This window comes from Vulpes lagopus, chromosome 5 (genome assembly GCF_018345385.1).
Source record: "Vulpes lagopus strain Blue_001 chromosome 5, ASM1834538v1, whole genome shotgun sequence".
Lineage (NCBI taxonomy): Eukaryota > Metazoa > Chordata > Mammalia > Carnivora > Canidae > Vulpes > Vulpes lagopus.
Genome location: NC_054828.1, coordinates 57,178,594 through 57,201,163, shown reverse-complemented (window position 1 = coordinate 57,201,163; position 22,570 = coordinate 57,178,594). Strand labels below are relative to the sequence as shown.

The following is a 22,570-nucleotide window of genomic DNA, read 5'->3' as shown; positions in this document are numbered from 1 at the left end:
TCTTCATTCCAAACTCTATAAATATGATTTCATTATTCTCTTTACTGAGGAGGAAACCAAAGACCATAAAATGTAAGTAATTTAGACTATTATCACAGTGCTAACAAACTCCTGGAGCCCACAGCCTGATCTGTCTGTCCTGTGAGTCTGTGACCTTTTCCTAATTAGCAACTATTACGATTTCTAACCTACAATTAAAAATATCTTACATAGATCCTGAAGCTGGCTCTTGATCAACATATATCATCTTTGTGCCTCTTTCCTGAATTATGGTAATTAAAAGGATTGGGAGCTTGGCACAATCCCTCTCAGAATTTGTTGACTTTTGGATTAAGATACAAATACACTCATTAAAAAATAGTACTGTACATGGATCAGAAGATTCAATTCTCATTTGAAATTTCATATGGAAAGCAAAGGAATTAATATGGTAAATGATTTTGAAAAAGAAGAACAAAGCTGGAAGAGTAACATCATCTGATCTCAAGACTTACTAGAAAGTTAAAATAATGAAAGCAGTGTGATACTGGCAAAAAGATAGACACACCAATCAATGGAACAGAAATGAGAGTCCAGAAATAGATCAACATATATATAGTTCATTGATTTTTTTTTTTAACAGAGATGAGAGGGCAATTCAGTGGAGGAAGAATAGTCTTTTCAACAAATAGGGCTGGAATTATTAGATGTCCATATGCAAAGAAATAAACCTTAACCCAAATCTCATACACATATAAAAATGAACTCAAGGTGGATCATTCACCTCAATTAAAAGCCTATAACTGTAAATATTCTAGGTAAAATCTTTGTGACTTTGTGTAAGGCAAAGATTTCTTCAATAGGGCACCAAAAGCATGGTCTGTGAAAGAAGAAAACTGATAAATTAAACATCAAAATTAAAAATGTATCCTGCAAAATACACTAATAAATTAATGAAAAGACAAGCCACAGCCTGAGAGAAACCATTTCACCTCACATTTCTGACAAAGGACTAATACCTGGAATATAAAGAATTCTCAAAATTCAGTGATAAAAAGCAAAGAACCCCATCAAAAAAAGGACAAATATTTGAAAATATGTTCTTCCCCAAAGAGGATACATGAATGGTAAATAAGCATATGAAAAGATGTTCAAAACCATTAGGCCTTAGAGAAAGGCAAATCAAAATCACATGAGATACCATCACATGCTTATTAAAATGGTTTTAAAAACCCCATTGTAATACTGAGTAATGTTGAGATTATGGAGGAACTCCTACACTGGTGGTGGGAATGTAACATTTTACAACCATTCTAGAAAGCAGTTTGGTAGTTTCTTACAAAGTTAAAAATACACTCACCATATGACCCAGCAATGTGAATGCTGGGAATGATGAAAATGATCTTAAGACTAAAACAGTCCCTTGGATTTCTAACTCCCGCAGTAGAGTGGGCTACATACCATGAAACACCCCCCAATAAACACAACTACATGTGTTGGATAAAATATAAAAATGTAAATGTATGAGTGAGTTGTCAAGAACGTAAGGAATTCTCAGAGATCTAAAAAAGTAAGTGATAGGTAATTGGTTCACTAAAGCATACTTTCATCTTGAAGGCATCTTTAAAACATAAATTTAAGCTTTGATTTTACAGCTTTGCAGGGTCTATGAAATAGGGGGTAAAGTGTAGGACTTTCCCAAACTCAGGAACCTGATGGGTGACCTGAATAATATTAAATCCTGAAATGTTACATTCTAAATGTAAGTGAAATCAATATTCCCTCTCTGCTCCTCATATCGCCCCAGCCCCCTTGGCACTGGGTGCTAGAGAAAAAATTTCTGTTGAGAATTCATAACCTCAAGACTGTTTCAGTGAGTTTGCAAACCAAATTCATAAAACCTGAGTGATCAAAAAAGCTTCAAGTTGACAGTTTAGGTTAAAATAAGTCTGGGTTGATAGCAGTCCTGTGCACTTCAAAGAATTAAATGAAAAGAAAATTCTTTCTAAAATCCATCTTTAAAGAAAGCCTCAAAGAATCCCCATAGGGTAAGTTCCAAGATGTATGGGTTGTTTTTTTTTTTAATTTTTTTTAATTTTTTTTTTTTATTTTTATTTATGATAGTCACAGAGAGAGAGAGAGAGGCAGAGACACAGGCGGAGGGAGAAGCAGGCTCCATGCACCGGGAGCCTGATGTGGGATTCGATCCCAGGGTCTCCAGGATCGCGCCCTGGGCCAAAGGCAGGCGCCAAACCGCTGCGCCACCCAGGGATCCCGATGTATGGGTTTATAGTGAAAAATCACAAACACTTAAGGAAGTAAAGCACCATGAGCAAAAGGCAGCAAACTCAATAGACAACAGGATTGAACTCCTGAAGATTTCAGATATTAGAATTATCAGACACAGAAGGTAAAATAAAAATGGTTTATTTACTGACTGCAATAAAGGAGGATAATGGAAATATGACTAAAGAGCAACAGAGCACAAAACAGATTTGGAAAGAGAGCCAGAGAGAATGTTTGAAAGTGAAGAAATTAACAATTAAAACTTAAAACTCAATGGATGGATTTTAAAAAATATTAGATGGAGCTAAAGAAAGAATTAAGGAACTAAAACACAGGGCTGAGGAAATTAGTCAGACTATATAGCCCAGAGAGCAAATACATGGAAAATATGAAAAAATATGTATTCTAGACTACCAAAAGTTGAATAGAGAGGGACTGGAGAAAAGGCAAGAGGCAATATCAGAGAGTTAATGGCCGGCTGAGAATTTCCAGGGTTGATGAAAGATATTAATCTGCAAGTACACAAATCATCATGATCTCAAGCATGATAAAGAAGTCTATATCTAGTTATTACTGCAAACAACAGAACACCAAAGGCAAAGAGTAAATCTCAAAAGCAGTCAGAGTAAACAGATTATCCAGAGAGAAATAAAAATTAGACTGACTTTTAAACAGCAAGAATAAATGTCAGAGAGACTACAATAATATCTTCAATATGCTGAGAGAAAATAGCGTTCAGCATAGAATTGTAACCCTGGCAAAATATCTTTCAACATTGAGAGCTATAGAAAGATGTGCAGATAAATGAAAGTGTAAAGAGTTTGTTCTGAAAGACTCTAATAGAGAAATCTGAAGACTGTTCTCCAAAATGAGGGAAACTAATCCCAAACGGAACTTGCGAGATACAGGAAGGAAAGATGAGATGATAAGTGGTAATTTTTTGTGGGGTTGAAAAAAGGAGAGAAACAGAATACAGGACAACAAGAGTGTACAGATGGGAACAGCAAGTCTTTGATTGTAACTTTGCTTCCTGTTTCACTGAGAAAAAGAAGAGCGCTACCAAAGGCTATTTGTCCACCACCGCATCTGTCTACTTACTGGCATATGCATCCAATACTCTTTTTTTATCCCAGCGGACTTGAAAGTCAAACTACTCATGCTCCTTTCTTTTTTTCTCATGCTCCTTTCTAAAGCCAATTCCTTTATTTGTGCTCTAGCTCCCAAAGCTTGCTTACTCATAGAATAACTGCAGCAACTCTTCCACCCTGTTGATATCATCACCATTCCTCTCTCCTCTAGAACATTCCCATCAGCATAAAACATATTGTTATTTCTTCTAACCTTAAATAAAATCCTCCTTTCAAACATACTTCCTCTTTTGGACGATGCCCTATTTCTCTGCTTTCCTTTGCAGCAGAACTCCTGAGAAAAGTTGTTCTCTGTTCTCTTTTTCCATTTAAAAATAAAACCAAGTAAAAGAAAAAACCCAACAAACAAAATAACAAAGAGTTGAAATTAGCATAAGAGAAAACCAACAATAGTAAAAAATTCATAAACAATGACCACTATATCAGAGGCATTTAAGAAACACTTGTAAATTAAATGTTAAGCAATTCAGTAGACAGGATACTTTTTAATGTCTAAACTTTATAAACAATGTTACCTGTTCTTCCTTTAGTTGAAGAGGAATTTTTTAAGTCTCCACTAATACTGGTGACTGTAGCTATGTATTTTCGTCCAGGTACCAGGTCAGTAAAAGTGAATTCTTTGGCATCTTTGGGGAGCGACTTGTGGATGAGTAAGAGGTCCCTGTCAGCTAGTGAAATGGTGTATTTCTCCCATTCTGCTGCCGGGGTTTGCCACATGACGCCCAGTGAGGTCTCGTTGGCATGTTTGACACGAAGCTGGAGGACAGCCAGGGGGACTAAGGAAAAAGTGATGGAGACTGTGTCATTGGTTTGATGCAGAAACGCTCAAGTATTTCTTTTTTTTTTTTAATTAATTTTTATTGGTGTTCAATTTACCAACATACAGTAAAACACCCAGTGCTCATCCCGTCAAGTGTCCACCTCAGTGCCCGTCACCCATTCCCCTCCAACACCCGCCCTCCTCCCCTTCCACCACCCCTAGTTCGTTTCCCAGAGTTAGGAGTCTTTATGTTCTGTCTCCCTTCCTGATATTTCCCAACATTTCTTTTCCCTTCCTTTATATTCCCTTTCACTATTATTCATATTCCCCAAATGAATGAGAACATACAGTTTGTCCTTCTCCGATTGACTTATTTCACTCAGCATAATACCCTCCAGTTCCATCCACGTTGAAGCAAATGGTGGGTATTTGTCGTTTCTAATTGCTGAGAAATATTCCATTGTATACATAAACCACATCTTCTTTATCCATTCATCTTTCGATGGACACCGAGGCTCCTTCCACAGTTTGGCTATTGTGGCCACTGCTGATAGAAACATCGGGGTGCAGGTGTCCTGACGTTCCATTGCATCTGAATGTTTGGGGTAAATCCCCAACAGTGCAATTGCTGGGTCCTAGGGCAGGTCTATTTTTAACTCTTTGAGGAACCTCCACACAGTTTTCCAGCGTGGCTGCACCAGTTCACATTCCCACCAAGAGTGTAAGAGGGTTCCCTTTTCTCCGCATCCTCTCCAACATTTGTTGTTTCCTGCCTTGTTAATTTTCCCCATTCTCACTGGTGTGAGGTGGTATCTCATTGTGGTTTTGATTTGTATTTCCCTGATGGCAAGTGATGCAGAGCATTTTCTCATGTGCATGTTGGCCATGTCCATGTCTTCCTCTGTGAGATTTCTCTTCATGTCTTTTGCCCATTTCATGATTGGATTGTTTGTTTCTTTGGTGTTGAGTTTAATAAGTTCTTTATAGATTTTGGAAGCTAGCCCTTTATCTGATATGTCATTTGCAAATATCTTCTCCCATTCTGTAGGTTGTCTTTTAGTTTTGTTGACTGTATCCTTTGCTGTGCAAAAGCTTCTTATCTTGATGAAGTCCCAATAGTTCATTTTTGCTTTTGTTTCTTTTGCCTTTGTGGATGTATCTTGCAAGAAGTTACTGTGGCCGAGTTCAAAGAGGATGTTGCCTGTGTTCTCTTCTATGATTTTGATGGACTCTTGTCTCACATTTAGATCTCTCATCCATTTTGAGTTTATCTTTGTGTATGGTGAAAGAGAGTGGTCCAGTTTCATTCTTCTGCATGTGGATGTCCAATTTTCCCAGCACCATTTATTGAAGAGACTGTCTTTCTTCCAATGGATAGTCTTTCCTCCTTCATCGAATATTAGATGACCATACATTTCAGGGTCCACTTCTGGGTTCTCTATTCTGTTCCATTGATTTATGTGTCTGTTTTTGTGCCAGTACCACACTGTCTTGATGACCACAGCTTTGTAGTACAACCTGAAATCTGGCATTGTGATGCCCCCAGCTACGGTTTTCTTTTTTAAAATTCCCCTGGCTATTCGGGGTCTTTTCTGATTCCACACAAATCTTAAAATAATTTGTTCTAACTCTCTGAAGAAAGTCCATGGTATTTTGATAGGGATTGCATTAAACGTGTAAATTGCCCTGGGTAACATTGACATGTTCACAATATTAATTCTTCCAATCCATGAGCATGGAATATTTTTCCATCTCTTTGTGTCTTCCTCAATTGCTTTCAGAAGTGTTCTATAGTTTTTAGGGTATAGATCTTTTACCTCTTTGGTTAGGTTTATTCCTAGGGATCTTATGCTTTTGGGTGCAATTGTAAATGGGATTGACTCCTTAATTTCTCTTTCTTCAGTCTCATTGTTAGTGTATAGAAATGCCATTGATTTCTGGGCATTGATTTTGTATCCTGCCACGCTACCAAATTGCTGTATGAGTTCTAGCAATCTTGGGGTGGAGGCTTTTGGGTTTTCTATGTAGAGTATCATGTCATCGGCGAAGAGGGAGAGTTTGACTTTTGCCAATTTGAATGCCTTTAATGTCTTTTTGTTGTCTGATTGGTGAGGCGAGGACTTCCAGAACTATGTTGAATAGCAGTGGTGAGAGTGGACATCCCTGTCTTGTTCCTGATCTTAGGGGAAAGGCTCCCAGTGCTTCCCCATTGAGAATGATATTTGCTGTGGGCTTTTCGTAAATGGCTTTTAAGATGTCGAGGAAAGTTCCCTCTATCCCAGCACTCTGAAGGGTTTTGATCAGGAATGGATGCTGTATTTTGTCAAATGCTTTCTCTGCATCTAATGAGAGTATCATATGGTTCTTGGTTTTTCTCTTGCTGATATGATGAATCACATTGATGGTTTTACGAGTGTTGAACCAGCCTTGTGTCCCAGGGATAAATCCTACTTGGTCATGGTGAATAATTTTCTTAATGTGTTGTTGGATCCTATTGGCTAGTATCTTGTTGAGAATTTTTGCATCCATGTTCATCAGGGATATTGGTCTGTAATTCTCCTTTTTGGTGGGGTCTTTGTCTGGTTTCGGAATTAAGGTGATGCTGGCCTCATAGAACGAATTTGGAAGTACTCCACCTCTTTCTATCTTTCCAAACAGCTTTAGTAGAATAGGTATGATTTCTTCTTTAAACGTTTGATAGAATTCCCCTGGGAAGCCATCTGGCCCTGGACTCTTGTGTCTTGGGAGGTTTTTGATGACTGCTTCAATTTCCTCCCTGGTTATTGGCCTGTTCAGGTTTTCTATTTCTTCCTTCTCCAGTTTTGGTAGTTTGTGGCTTTCCAGGAATGCGTCCATTTCTTCTAGATTTCCTAATTTATTGGCGTACAGCTGTTCATAATATGTTTTTAGAATTGTTTGTATTTCCTTGGTGTTGGTAGTGATCTCTCCTTTCTCATTCATGATTTTATTAATTTGAGTCTTCTCTCTCTTCTTTTTAATAAGGTTGGCTAATGGTTTATCTATCTTATTAATTCTTTCAAAGAACCAACTCCTGGTTCTGTTGATCTGTTCCACAGTTCTTTTGGTCTCGATATCATGGAGTTCTGCTCGAATTTTAATTAACTGTCTTCTTTTGCCTGGGGTGGGGTCTATTTGTTGCTTTTTCTCTAGTTCCTTTATGTGTAAGGTGAGCTTTTGAATTTGAGATCTTTCCAGTTTTTGAATGGATGCTTGTATTGCGATGTATTTCCCCCTCAGGACTGCTTTTGCTGCATCCCAAAGATTTTGAATGGTTGTATCTTCATTCTCATTAGTTTCCATGAATCTTTTTCATTCTTCCTTAATTTCCTGGTTGACCTTTTCATCTTTTAGCAGGATGGTCCTTAACCTCCACGTGTTTGTGGTCCTTCCAAACTTCTTGTTGTGATTAAGTTCTAATTTCAAGGCATTATGGTCTGAGAATATACAGGGGACTATCCCGATCTTTTGGTATCGGTTCAGACCCGATTTGTGACCCAGTATGTGGTCTATTCTGGAGAAAGTTCCATGTGCACTTGAGAAGAATGTGTATTCAGTTGAGTTTGGATGTAAAGTTCTGTAGATATCTGTGAAATCCATCTGGTCCAGTGTATCATTTAAAGCTCTCACTTCTTTGGATATGTTGTGCTTAGAAGACCTATCTAGTATAGAGAGAGCTAGATTGAAGTCACCAGGTATAAGTGTATTATTATCAAAGTATTTCTTCAGTTTGGTTATTAATTGGTTTAAATATTTGGCAGCTCCCACATTCGGGGCATATATATTGAGGATTGTTAAGTCCTCTTGTTGGATAGATCCTTTGAGTATGAGATAGTGTCCCTCTTCATCTCTCACTATAGTCTTTGGGGTAAATTTTAATTTATCTGATATAAGGATGGCAACCCCTGCTTTCTTTTGAGGACCATTTGAATGGTAAATGGTTCTCCAACCTTTTATTTTCAGGTTGTAGGTGTCCTTCTGTCTAAAATGAGTCTCTTGTAGACAGCAAATAGATGGGTCCTGCTTTTTTATCCAGTCTGAAACCCTGCGCCTTTTGATGGGGTCATTAAGCCCGTTCACATTCAGAGTTACTATTGATAGATATGAGTTTAGTGTCATCATATCTATTCAGTCCTTGTTTTTGTGGATTGTTCCACTGAACTTCTTCTTAAAGGGGAATTTTAAGAGTCCCCCTTAAAATTTCTTGCAGAGCTGGTTTGGAGGTTACATATTCTTTCAGTTCCTGCCTGTCTTGGAAGCTCTTTATCTCTCCTTCCATTTTGAATGAAAGCCTTGCTGGATAAAGTATTCTTGGTTGCATGTTCTTTTCATTTAGGACCCTGAATATATCCTGCCAGCCCTTTCTGGCCTGCCAGGTCTCTGTGGAGAGGTCTGCTGTTACCCTAATATTCCTCCCCATAAAAGTCAGGGACTTTTTTTCTCTTGCTGCTTTAAGGATCTTCTCCTTATCTTTGCAATTTGCAAGCTTCACTATTAAATGTCGAGGTGTTGAACGGTTTTTGTTGATTTTAGGGGGGGATCTCTCTATTTCCTGGATCTGAATGCCTGTTTCCCTTCCCAGATTAGGAAAGTTTTCAGCTAGGATTTGTTCAAATACATATTCTGGCCCTCTGTCCCTTTCCGCGCCCTCAGGAACCCCAATTAAACGTAGGTTTTTCTTCCTCAGGCTGTCATTTATTTCCCTTAATCTATCCTCATGATCTTTTAATTGCTTGTCTCTTTTTTCCTCAGTTTCCCTCTTTGCCATCAACTTGTCTTCTATGTCACTCACTCCTTCTTCCACCTCGTTAAGCCTTGTCGTTAGGACTTCTAGCTTGGATTGCATCTCGTTTAATTGATTTTTAATTTCTGCCTGATTGGATCTAAATTCTGCAGTCATGAAGTCTCTTGAGTCCTTTATGGTTTTTTCTAGAGCCACCAGTAGCTGTAAAATAGTGCTTCTGAATTGGCTTTCTGACATTGAATTGTAATCCATATTTTGTAACTCTGTGGGAGAGAGGGCTGTTTCTGATTCTTTTTTTTGAGGTGAGGTTTTCCTTCTAGTCATTTTGCTCAGTGCAGAGTGGCCAAAAACAAGTTGTATTGGGAAAAGGAGAAAAAGAGAGAGAAGGAAAGAAAAGAGAAAAAGAGAAAGAAGAAAAAAAAAGGGAAAAAGAGAAGAAAAAGAAAGAAAGGAGAAAAAAGAAAAAAAAAGGGTGGGGTGGGGTGGGGGAAGCAATCAGAAATCAAGAAGAAAGAAAGAAAAAAAAGCACAAAACAAAAAAAAAAAAAACAAAAACAAACAAACAACAACAACAAAAAAACACGGGGGAGTATCTTTGGATTCTGTATACTTTAAGTCCCTTGACTTCCCCTGGCACTGGTCCCTGTCGCTGGTCTTCTGGGGGAGGGGCCTGCTGTGCTGATTCTCAGGTGTTAGCACTTGGGGGAGCTGCTCTGCCCCTGCCTGGTGCAGGGCTCAGTGGGGGTTGTTCACCCCGTGAGGCCCCGGGAGGAAGCCACAGTGGCGGCGGCAGCTCTGGGACCCTGGAGTCAGCTCCCGCAGTAGCTCCGGGGCTCTCCGTCTGCAGGGCCTGAGGGCTTCGGGGCGGGGCCGCTGATCTGCTCAGCTCCGGGCAGGAGCGTCCTTGCTGTCCTGGGCCCTCCCGGCCTCTGCCTGTCCCGGGGGGAGGCCGGATCCTGGGCTGTGTCCCGGCGCCCTGTGCTTCGGGGCCTGCGCTGTTGGATTCTCGCCGCCGCCCGAGCCCCTCCGAGCTGTTCCCGGAGTCGCGCCGCCCCCTCCGCGTGGAGCTTCTTCCTCCGCCCGAGCCGCCGCCGCCGAGCTGTTCCCGCAGCCCCGCAGCCCCCTCCGCGGAGCCGCCGCCCGAGCCCCTCCGAGCTGCTCCGGGTCCCGCCGAGCGCTGCAGCCCTTAGGGAGCTCGGCGCACTCTCCGGGGCGCAGTTCCTCTGTTACTGTCCCAGGGAGCCCGAGGGCATCCCCGCCTTTCTGGGGATCCTGCTCCAATTCCCTGCGAGCCCCTTTCCGCGGGGAAGGTCGGTGCAGCTCCTGCTCCTCCGGGACGGGGCTCTCCTGTCCTGGGGACACTCGCCCCGGCCTCAGCCCGGCTCCTCGCGGGGCCCCTCCCCCTTGGAGGCCTTTTGTTTCTTTATTTCTTTTTTCCCCGTCTTCCTACCTTGATAGAAGCGCGAACTCTTCTCACTGTAGCGTTCCAGCTGGTCTCTCTTTAAATCTCAGGCCGAATTCGTAGATTTTCAGGATGATTGGATGGTTTTCTAGGTAATTTGTTGAGGACCGGTGACCTGGAGACCCTGCTCCTCCACCATCCTGCCCCTCACCCCGCTCAAGTATTTCTTAGTGAGCTTCTCTTCCAATCACAGGAGTGTTCCAGTTCAGCATTTCTTTTCTGAACATGTATGAGCTCTTGAGCGGGGTGGGGGGTGGGGTGCAGAGGGGGAGCTATTCACAAAAAATGTGTGTGTATGTCTTTTAAAGATTTTATTTTTAGGTAATCTCTACACCCACTGTGGGGCTTGAACTCACAACCTCGAGATCAAGAGTTGTGTGCTCCACCGACTGAGCCAGCCGGGCACCTCAAATTTTGTTTATACAACCTATCCGGAAGGGAGGATTCAAAAGAATACTATTGGAAAGTGCTTTTCTGGGTCATTTATTTCTGACCACACATTACCTTGAGTATTTATTTCTTCATATGAATTCTATGAAATGAAAATACTGAATTCAGTCTTGTCATCCACAAAAGCAGAGAGAAAGGTCTCTAAATTTGATTATTTGAGGTGAAGTTAGGAGTATTTTTTACCCTGTTAGATTAGAAAGACAAAGTGCTTCTTCCCTTCATTTCTGAGAAGGGACACTGATGTATCCGTGAAAGGGAGAGTAATAGTCGTACACCTGGCAAGCCATAGCAGTATTTGATTAAGGACTCCCATTATCCAAAGAACTGAAATTGTTTCGATTTCTTTAAGAAGTTTTATTATTACAAGTTCTAGGAGACATTGCTAACAGTAAAGTACTGGTCCCACAAAACAACAGAGAAACAAAATTAAGGAAGAACCAAGTGTGTAAAATTATATTGATTTTTGTATCAAAGAAATGTCCTCTAATTCCATTCTAATTGAGTCCCTAGATTTGTATCTTCCTTTTTAATACATTGAAATGAATTGGATCATTACATCAAAGCCTACTTCAACTAACCTTATTCACCTAGAGGTACAGTGTAAGAAAATCTTTCTTGATAATTACGCCAACACGCTAAGAGCCCCTACTGTGTCTTGACAGTATTCCAAGTCATTTGAGGCGACTAAGATATAATATTGGAGAGGACATAGACGCTTGTTCCGTGAAATGCTAAAAGTAGCTTGGTTTAAGCTTATATAGGTCTTTGATCATTATCCAAGGGATATTAATATTTGGAAAATGAAGATATTACTGGAAGACCTGGTTGGCAAGCTCAAGAGGTGCCTTGGTTCTTTTCTTTGACATTCTCCTAAGAAGAGCATTGAGTCAATGTAGTTATTTCTTTATCCTCAGGCAACATGAGAGAAGATATTTGAATTTCACTCCAAGTATGGAATATTCCAGGTCATAGAAATATTGAGCTTGGAAGGGCAATTCTCTTATTTGAAAGATGAGGAAACAGACTCAGAGGTGTTGTGAGCTTGCCCAAGGAATGACAGTATAGTGTTGACAGCAAGAATGCCAAAACCCATGTCTCCAGATCCTCATTCTCCTCTACCCTAAAATCCAAATATATCTCACTTCCCTTTATTTATTTATTTTTATTTTTTTAAATTATTTTTTATTATTTATTTATGTAGTCATACAGAGAGAGAGAGAGAGGCAGAGACATAGGCAGAGGGAGAAGCAGGCTCCATGCACCGGAAGCCCGACGTGGGACTCGATCCCGGGTCTCCAGGATCGCGCCCTGGGCCAAAGGCAAGCGCCAAACCGCTGCGCTACCCAGGGATCCCTCACTTCCCTTTAATAACCGGTCCTTGGTACACAAAATTCCCTCATCAGTCAACATTAGTTCCAGGCAATGGCTCTCTAACACTGATCACTAGCAAAAAAAATTGCCAACTGTCTTCTTTTGTGGGAAGGAGTCTCAGATTGTTTCCTATTCCTTTGGTGCTTACAATGTCTTCCTTTTTATAAAAGAGTGGACTTACTAGTGGAAGCAATTTTTAATATTCTAATTTGATAAAATTGAACATCACCAAACCTAATTCAGTCTAAAAGTCCATAACATCTCAAATTCAGGGAACATGGGAGTATTACCTTGACAGCTCCCCGGGGTTACTCGGGAGAGGGTCCAAGTTAAGATTCCAACAGTCATTCACACGTTGGTATTTGCTTACCTGTCCTGCCTTGGCAACGCTTAGAATTCTTCAGATTCCCACTCTCCACGGTGACTTCGACTTCATACTGTCTTCCCGGGATGAGCCCCACGTCATCTATGGTGTAGTGTGTTTCATCCTTTCCCAGGGTGATGTTGAGCAGCACCACAGAATCATTGAAGAGCAGGATCCGATACTGCTCCCAGTCTCCAGCAGGGGGCGACCAGCTCACTACCAGGGACCTTGTGGAACCATTGCTGTTTGCCTCCAGGTTCCCAACTTTCTCTGGAACTAAATGGTGAAATAATGTCAAAAAGGGGATTCTAAAAACCAAAAGTAAGGATGCTCATTCACTTTTCATGGGCAACCGTAGATAAGAGACCTCATACCTGCAATTCAAAACATCTCTATCCTGTTCTGATGTTTGTGGACTGCGAATGAGTGTGCTCTCCTCGTTTTAAAGACATCTGACGCTCAAGAAACATAAGCTAAAATCATTTTGGTGATACATCAGGAATGTGATCTCCCGAAACCCTGTTAATAACCTGGTGATACGAGTGCTGCGTTTTATTGATCGCACGCCAGCCCTAGGGACAATATTGATGTTGCTTCTCATGATTTTGACACTGGCGGATGTGGTATCTTTTGCGAGAGACACTGCATGTTGTGGTCATGAGACATCCCGCTCTTTCTCAACTGACAAGCAATATAACTCTGGTCTAATTATTCCTTTGCTTAAAAATATGCAAATCTCTCCATTAATTACAGAATAAAACATTAAGTCCTGGTAGTGGCATTTGCAGCTTTCCAAAATCAGACCCCATATCCTTCTGGTCTTAATTCTGACTCCTCTGTGCAGCCCCCCTCCCTACCTCCCCCCACTCTCTCCAACGCTGGCCTCCCATTGCACATTCTGCAGACCTCTAGGGATCCTGGGCTCTTCTGCCTCAAATGCCCTTCCCTCCTTTCCCTCTTCACTTGCCAAGAGCCTCACATTTTTAAGGTCCAGTTAAAGACCATTTCTTCCGACACATCTTTATTGATCTTCTGAGCGAGAATTTTGTTCTCTTGTTTTTCTCACCATATGGCTCTTACTTAGAATCTCTAACACCACAGAGAACGGACTCTAGAATTAAATGCTCTGGTTTAAATTCCAATTCCACCATTTACTGTGTGGATGACTATACACAGGCTACTTGATCTCTCTGAATTTCTGTAAAATGATGATAATAACAGAACCTCTCTCATGGTGATGGTGTAAAGTGTTTGGTTAGTGCCTGATACATGGAAATATCAGTGTAATTACTATTATTATAATGTACTACTTTTATTTTGTGTGTGTATAGTCTATGTTTGTCTGGTTAAAATGTAATTCTCTTAAAAGCAACGGTCAGCAGAGTAAATATTTCAGGTTTTGCAGGCCACATATGGTCCCTGTCTCATATTTGTCTTTTTTTTCTTTTCAAAAAAACCTTTTAAATATATAAAAACCACTCTTAGCTTGGGGCTACACAAATACAGGGCACAGGCCATATTTGGCCAAAGGGTGTAGTTTGCTGAACCTGACATTTTAACAACTTTCCAAACTCATAGCACAGTAATTTACACATAGAAGGCACTGGATAAATATCTGGTGATGTAAGGTAATAAAATAATTTACGGAAAACATGGTTAAGTGCTAACAGGCTTTCACTATAAGAGTTGATCAGAAATGTTTTATTCATTAGTATCGGTGCTAATGCATTCGCACAACTTACGTGGTGTGACATGAAATAGCACAGGGCAGAGCCAGTAATACACATCATTCAGGAATCACCCCAAACACATTTGCTTAAATAACTCAGATGAATGCAAGTAACCCTCTGTTTTACTCTGTGTATGGGACCCTGGCCCATAGGCACCCTCAGTTATGTAGACCATATTGCCCAAGCTGGGAAAAGAGTTTTCCTTCTAACTTACTTTGTCCTGTTCTAAGATGGATCAGAGAATGATTTGGGCAATCAAGGAATATTCTGGAGCCCTACACTCACCTGTTCTGCCCACTGCCATCTTCTGAGCAGACAATTCACCAGAGACACAGCTGATGGTAACTTGATAAAGTCGTCCAGGGGTTAAGTCTTTAAATTGAGTTTCAGTAAACTGGGGTGCTAATACTCTGGATTCTTTTATAGTCCTTTGGTGAAACAGAGTAATGTTGTAGGAATCCACATTTCCAGAAGGTCTTTGCCACTTGACTTTTAGAGAGGTCGAAGTGCCATCGTTTGTCACCTTCAGATTTGATACTTCCATGGGGGCTAAATGGGAAGACAGGAAAAGACACTTTAACTCAGTATATTGTACCAGTTTTATGGCCAAATCATGACCTGTATCTTAATCCCCGAAAGCCACATTCCTTGCTCAGAAGAAAGCAACAACTTTATGAGTAAAAATAATACGGCAAAATCAAAGAAAGGCTGTCTGGCTGGTGGAAAGAGCATAAACATGGGAGTCAGGAGCCTGGATTCTGGCTCAGACTTGGCTGTTGTCCAACTGGGCAACCCTGGCCACATCTGTCTATCTCACTGAGCCTAGGGATCCTTACTGGCAAATGATGTCTTGGAATGCTCAAAGAAGTCTGTCATCTGCCTAATTTCTTCCCATCTTTATGTATTTCATAATAGCAAGTACATAATCAATAGATCGGTCAGCTAATTGGCCATCAGAAAATTTTGCTTGTTAAAAATATTTTATCTTTCATATAAAATCATGATAAAGCTCAAGAATTGTGTCATTATTTCATCAAAGGAAAATGATTACAAAAGAAAGACACTTTGGTGAATATTTTTTCTACCTCTTGGCTACGTTGTAATTTTGGTCTTCACTAATAGCAAAATAAAAATGAACGTTTCGTTTTAAAAATAGGCACAGCACATTGATTTTGCATAGGACAGTGAGAAGTGTAATTTGCTCTTGCTATACATAAACAATTCTTAAAATATATTTAAGGTACTTTTTAGTATATGTGATGCCGAAGCAAGCACTATTTAAGGTACTTTTTTAAAAAAGAGTTTATTTTTAAGCAATCTCTATACCCAATATGGGGCTTAAACTCACAACCCTGAGATCAAGAGTTGCATGCTCCTCCAACTGAGCCAGTAGGCGCCCTGAGATATATGGCACGTTTTTGTTGGGAACATCTATACATCTTTGAGGTGTGATGTGGAAGGTATGTAAATGTACATGTGTCCCCCCCAAATATTTTTCCCATCAATCTCTGGTAGTGCCAAGAGCTCTTCCCATTAGAGTAATTTCTAAGGCACTACATACCTAAAAGTTTCTCTTAAAATTAGATAGCTTACTGAGAAAGGGAATTTATTAACACATTAGACCCACTAGAAGCATTAGAATCCACTGGAATGTGAGTTGCATAAGGGCAAAGACTTTGGCCTTCTTGGGCACTGTTATATCCACAATGTCTAGCATGTAGTTTATACTCAATAGATACCAAATGATTGAATGTGTACATGAATTATTCATTAAAATTTAGCACAGATTAGTGTATCTGGCTATGTTAGGCTGTGAGAATAGCTCCTGTAGCTTTGGGTCTTAGGACATGTTTTGTTGGACACAGCGTTTAAGAAATGGCTGTTTCACAGGAGCAGGTCTTCGTATAGCACCAAGAAAAGTAATCTTGGCTCATTGTAAGTGATGTCACAAAGGCAACAGATGCTTATTTAAGAAAAGGAGGTAAGAATCCTTACTAAAAAGACAAGCTGAGACTGTATCATTGGTTAACTTTGCTACTTCAGGCTGCTCTAAAATTTAGAATACAAGGGAATCCCTCTTTTTCTGAATAGAAGATTGGGTACATCTTAAAGGCCTTCTATAACATATAAATTTCAATTTGTCTCATATTAGCATTATCTCAGTAATATAACAAGCCATGGTTATTAAACATTTCAATGATTTGAGCTTTATTTTTGTTTAGCTAGTTAGTGGAACTCACTTGTCCTGGCCAGTTTCCATCTGTAGTTTCGCAGCCCTGCAGCCTCGGTCACAATGGTCAGGTTATAGAGGTGGCCAGGTATCAGGTCATTATAACTGTGGGAAGTAGCATATTTGTCCATGACATTGCCACAAACGAGGTTCTCTTTATCCGTCAGCATCAGCCGGTAGCTTTCCACATTCCCAGAGCCATGGGACCAGGAAATCAGGAGAGAATTGGTTTTTGCTGAAATATTGATATCTTTCACTGGGGATGGCACTGGGAAAACAAAATGCATTTCCAAAGGGTCACTCATAATTCCTTATAGAAGACAGAGACACATTTAGTTGGAAATCACACCTTTAGGTATGCTTCTGTACATCTCATTTGTGCAAAAAGTAATGAAAACAGTGCTGTTGAAATTTCACTGGAATCTGAATTAGTGCTTTTTTCAAAGTCCACACCTAAAGCTACATCATAGTTTACCTCTCCCCTACTTAATAGGTATTAGGGTAATTTTTGCCAATAAAGTAGGACATGGCTGAGCAGCAAAGAGAGACGAGAGAGAAGAACTACGGAAGATGAAAAACAGAAAAATAGCAAGAAAGCCAGAGAGAAAACGAGAGGAGAGACCATGATCAGAAGGACAGTGTTTCATGGAAGGAGGTGAAGCATGTCGTTGACATCTGGATGTGTGGGTGCAAGAAGACACTAGTTCCAGATGTCAGAGAATGTAGGAAACATCATGACTTGATGTTATGAGAAGAGCATCACACAGGAGGAAAACACTAATGGCCATACACATTATGGAACAAAATCAGAAACTGAGGTAGAAACTGCTGTTGCCTAAGATTTGAGTTAGAAAGGCCATTAGGAGACATCTACTTCATTTTGGAGAAAATCCAGGTCCAGAGAAGTCCCAGAACTTGCTCAAAATCACCTAGCAGGCTAGCAGCACAGCCACATCTCCTTATTTTTAGTCTAGCCTTCCCACCATACTGCGCAGCACTCGTCTGTCTATCTACCTACCCACCTACCTCCCTATGTACCATCTTTGGTCTGGAGGCAATCTTACTTTTATCTCTTCAATTTTAATATAATACTAAAAGGGATTATTATAGACAATAAATACTCAACTATCTGTAAGCAAGTCTTACCTGTGGATCCATTGGTGTAAATCGTAAGGGAACGTTTCTCTCCAGAAACAGCTGTGATGGCCATACTGTATTTACTACCAGCAGTGAGGTTAAAAAATGTATGTTCGTTCAATGAAGTACTTTCTTGAATTTGAGTCTCCTGTATCTTTTGGTCATTGTCAAACAACTCTATCTCATACCAGGTGACTTTTCCAGAAGAAGGAGTCCACCAAACATGCAAGCTCGTTGAAGTCGTCTTCTCTTTATTGACTTCAAACTTAGCAGGTGGTAAAGGATCTGCAAGGCAAAAATCCAAAAGAGAGAACATGGCTTCAAGGCTTTTGCAGACACATGCTAGTTTGCTGTAACCCAGAATCTTTTTCTTTAAAAACTTTGAAGAATCTGCTGCGCGTGAAACAAATCGGTATTACTCCACTTAGCTTCTCATCATACAAACTTCTTTTTCTAATACAACTTTTTTGTTAAGACAGCTCTGAGCTTAGAATTCCAAGTAAGGTTATATTTTCTTTGGCTTGGAAGGTTAGCACTTTTCACACACTGACAAACACCCAGGCTATGCCTGGATAAGTACTAAACATCTCAACAGGAAATACAGATACTAAGAAATAGTTTGAAATGTGTATCAAACTTTTTCTTTTTTAGGTTGTGGATTTGGGGAGTTAAATATATATATATATGACTTTGGGTTGTTTTTAAATATCATAAAACCACAAAAAATATAGACCTGATTACGAGCTTAGCCTAGGTCACTTGTAAAAATGAATTCTCCCAACACCTGGGATTCCCTCTGTCCTTAGATTTTCTCAATTTAAGTTCAGGGATGTTTTGGAGCTGCTGAAGCCTCCAGAGTGAGTGGAGGGGGTTGGTCCTGCACCTAGCTTGTTCACTTAGGTTCAACGAGAGTTGGGTGAGAGTTGGGTGAGAGTTGGGTGAGTTTGAGGAGTCCCATTTCCTATTTCCCGTGTTGTCCAGTGTACTGAATCTTCACCGTGGAACTTGAAATAGGATGAGCACCTTGTCCCTGGGTTAGGAACGATGTCAGTAGTATGAATGATCAGCCATTCTGTGATGCCGTGGGGCCATCAGAGAAAGAAGGCCCTCCCTACCCTGAATGCAGGGAATAGCAGCATTGAGAGACATTTATATATGAGTAATTTTCAGAAATCCAACTTGGTTCTTGATCTAGAAAGTCGGATCAAGATATCGGAGGCTAAAGTTCAAAGCCAGGTCAGATGTTTTAGTGGCAAGGCTACAGGGATTTCAGTTCTTATCTACATCTTGGTAAATTCTATTTTGCTCATGAAATAACTTCAGATTCTAGAATCTTCTTAGAACAGTCTGTTTTAAGATGTTTGCTGTGACTGACATTAATACAGATAGGAACAAGGTAACCTTATTCTGTATTAAAAAGGTATTTAGGGTGGCTCAGCGGTTTAGCACTGCCTTCAGCCCAGGGCGTGATCCTGGAGTCCTGGGATCGAGTCCCATGTTGGGCTCCCTGCATGGGGCCTGCTTCTCCCTCTGCCTGTGTCTCTGCCTCTCTCTGTGTGTCTCTCATGAGTAAATAAATAAAAAATCTTATTAAAAAAAGTATTTATGGTCAGATAGCTCCTATGACTCTCTATGGGTCACATAGAGACACGACCCATAAGCTAAATACAGATTATGGCCAATCTAATGTCTTTTTTTGTGTTTTTATATGAGTACACCATACTGCAAAAAGCCCACAAGCCACATAACATTTTATAATACAAGAACTAATAACAATATAAATGTCAGCTGACAAGGAAGCTGAGACAGCGGTAGTTCAGAGTCCAAAGCACCAGGTTGTGTGGCTGATGCCCCAGCACAGCAGAGGTTCACCTGAAGAGGGTGGGCTCTGTAGTCTGACAGCATGGGCCTGAATTTGACTCTCCTGTTCTGTAGCTGAGTACTTCGGGCAATTCCTTAAGCTCTCTGTGCCTCCACCAGCTCACCTATGCAAGGCTGATAATAATACACTTTTTTGGCAAGATATCTACGAAGGTTAAATTGAGTGTCTTATCAAGAGCCCTTAGAACGGTGTCTGGCACATAGCAGGTGTTCAATGTCAGCTACTGTTGTTGTTATTATTTCTGTAAACAGGAGGAGGTCCCACCACGGAAGCAGAGAAACATAGTGGCAGAGGGTGTGGGCTTTGGGGTCAGATAGAACCCGGTTCAGATCCTCGGGTCCATCATGTATTAGTCATGAGACTTTGGACAAGTTACTCCCTCGATGTAAGCCTCCACACCCCCCCACCCCCACCCCCGTCTGTCTGGGCAGTGTCATAATCAGATTCGTCTTCTCGGGTGTTTTAAGGAAGTATAGAGCCAATGATACCTGGCATAAGTAATATGAACTTATGCTCCTTACTTGATCATAAAAACGGGCTTCCTCTGAATCACTGATAAGTTAGAGGCAGTGGAATTTAAAAAATTGTGGGATACAATTTTTTAAAGCTAAACTAATAGCCTCAATTGCCTTCTTCATGAAGAAAAACACAAAAACTTGATAAAATCTTATCAGCTTATTCCCATGACCTAACTTTCTAACTACTAAGATAAAATTTAAAAATTCCCAAGATGATTCTCATTTATAGGTTTTTGTGGAAAAACAGCAGTTGTTTTTTTTCTGGCAATATTATTTACATTTTTCTATCCTATCCAATACCATAGTCTGTAATTAAGAACGGTATAACAAGAAGAAAGAACAGAATTTCCCCTCCCAGAAAGTTTTTTGTTGTAATTGTTGCCCGGCAAGAATAAGGTACTTCACTACCAGGAGATTCTGGAAGCCAATGAAAGTCAAGAACAACCTTGTCACAGCCGATCGAGATGACACATTTTTGCGGAAGAGGCATTTTGAGGACAAGGGTGAGAGGGACGGCTGCTTTGCAGCAATAGCTCGGACCAGATCAATACTGTCGCTGATGGCTACAAGCCAGATAAGGGTTAAAGAAGATCACAGTATGATCAGTAAAACCTAAGCCATATATAATCTGCAAAATAGAAGCTAGAGAAAATGAATTTTAAGGTTGCGTGCGTACAGGGTGAAGTTCAGAAATGCAGACTTTATCTAATCTCTCTGAGCCAGAAAACAAAACAGTCAATCCTTTGTACATCCGCTAGAACAAAGGAACAATGAGGCTGGGAAGTGCCTGGGCTGCGAGAACCTGCGCTGGAAACAAACACTTAAAACTCCATTTATACTGTGATAAAGTCCTGGGCTGGCACTTGGCCACACTTGCTACCAATGCTGCAGAAGTTACAGTTTTCAGACTGCTTTTCAGCCTCAGCCCAAGGAAAACTGCTGTAATAATAATAATAAAAAAAGTTCTCAATATTTTATTAGAAACAAATTAGGTGCCTCCAAAAGGGGTGCTAATTCATATATATGTATGTATTTATATATACATATATTTATATGTATATATAAAATGTATTATATGTATTTATATGTATTTATATGTATGTATAAAATGTATAAAATTATAAAATGAATGTATTCATATATACATATATTTATATGAATTACATCTATATTATGTAGATATAAGTGAATTTCAAATATATTACATATATACTTATATACACATGAATATCATATGTATATACACACACACACACACATATATGAATGCAAGAGAGAGATTTCTAAACTATTTGAAAATGTAGTTATATGTACGGAATCTTTTGCTCATATGACAGATTGCCTGTATTTCGGAAACCCTGCTTGACTTACACAATTCACACCGATGGCTACAGGTGCCAAAGCACACGGATACACACTGGCCGCCTTTTCCATGTATCCCTCTTATGTGTGACTAGTGAAGTTTTATAAACCACAAGAACCGTTGAAAACCACAAAGCAGTAATTTAATCACAGCCGATGTATCATAGATGTATCCTTAGCCATAAGTTTGAGACATCTTTGTGCTTCTCAGTTTCAGACAGACCTGGAGTACGGAATGTCAAAGGTAAAGTTCTGCGATATTTAAAATAGCTGCTATGTTTCCATGAATCTACTAGTATCAGGAAGCCTGAGGATTTTGTAAGTGGTCTTGATGTCGACCTAATTTTTCCGTTCTTTGAGGGAAAGATGAAGTTCGGCTGGATTTCTGAACCAAGATGATGTCTTCTTTGTTTCCCTTTTTAAAAAATGGGACTCAGGAAGGAGCAACTCATACATACATACATACTTGCATACAAATAGCAAGTAACACCTGCTTTAAAAATGCCTTTGTATGGCCACGAATACATTATTATTTAGTGATATGGGGGTTTCTGGTGCTTAGAATTTGAAATGATAGCATTTATTTTGGAAACAAATTCAACCTTTTAACAAGATGGCAGGCCATCCATGGGTTAGTGCCAAAAGCTTTTCTTGAAGTCCTGATAGCATCACGGTGTCCCTGGGTTGGAGCTGATAGCTTACAATTTGCTTTCTCAGCTGGAGCAAGAGGTCGAAGGTGTCAAGTGTCTCATTTATATCACACACACTTAACAAGTAGTACACCTGCCCAAGCCACTCCGGGACAGGTGATGTCTTCAATGCATCTTCAGTGTAATAATAAAATCCTCAAACCAGAGGTCTATGGAAAATAATCGGTAAATTCATAGAATTTCCATTCGATGGTCTGAACGTTGTAGCAGAGATAAAATGATTAACAACACTAACCACAGCTAAACCGAATTCTGTGGCTGTGAAAGTTACTCTGGATTCTTTAAAAAACAATTTTTCTCGGCTCTTCCTTTTGTTTCCCTAATCTTGCTGCCTTTACCTGGGATGCCACTGCCTGGTGTCTGAGTTGCTCCAGAGTTTTCTGGGTGTCTTCCTTATTTTCCATCTTTTCTCTACTGTT

General features: G+C 40.1%; 1 protein-coding gene across 3 annotated transcripts in view; it reads right to left on the bottom strand.

The window, feature by feature from the left end:
* The window catches only part of PTPRB (protein tyrosine phosphatase receptor type B), a 124,489-nt gene that overhangs the window by 62,366 nt on the left and 39,553 nt on the right, over positions 1-22,570 (bottom strand). For all 3 annotated transcript variants that reach the window (XM_041754206.1, XM_041754207.1, XM_041754208.1), the window contains 5 exons: positions 17,689-17,964; positions 16,553-16,810; positions 14,598-14,861; positions 12,589-12,858; positions 3,929-4,189 (listed from right to left, as the gene is read on the bottom strand). In XM_041754206.1, coding sequence (XP_041610140.1) covers positions 3,929-4,189; positions 12,589-12,858; positions 14,598-14,861; positions 16,553-16,810; positions 17,689-17,964 — 1,329 coding nt within the window. The remainder of the gene's footprint in view (positions 1-3,928; positions 4,190-12,588; positions 12,859-14,597; positions 14,862-16,552; positions 16,811-17,688; positions 17,965-22,570) is intronic.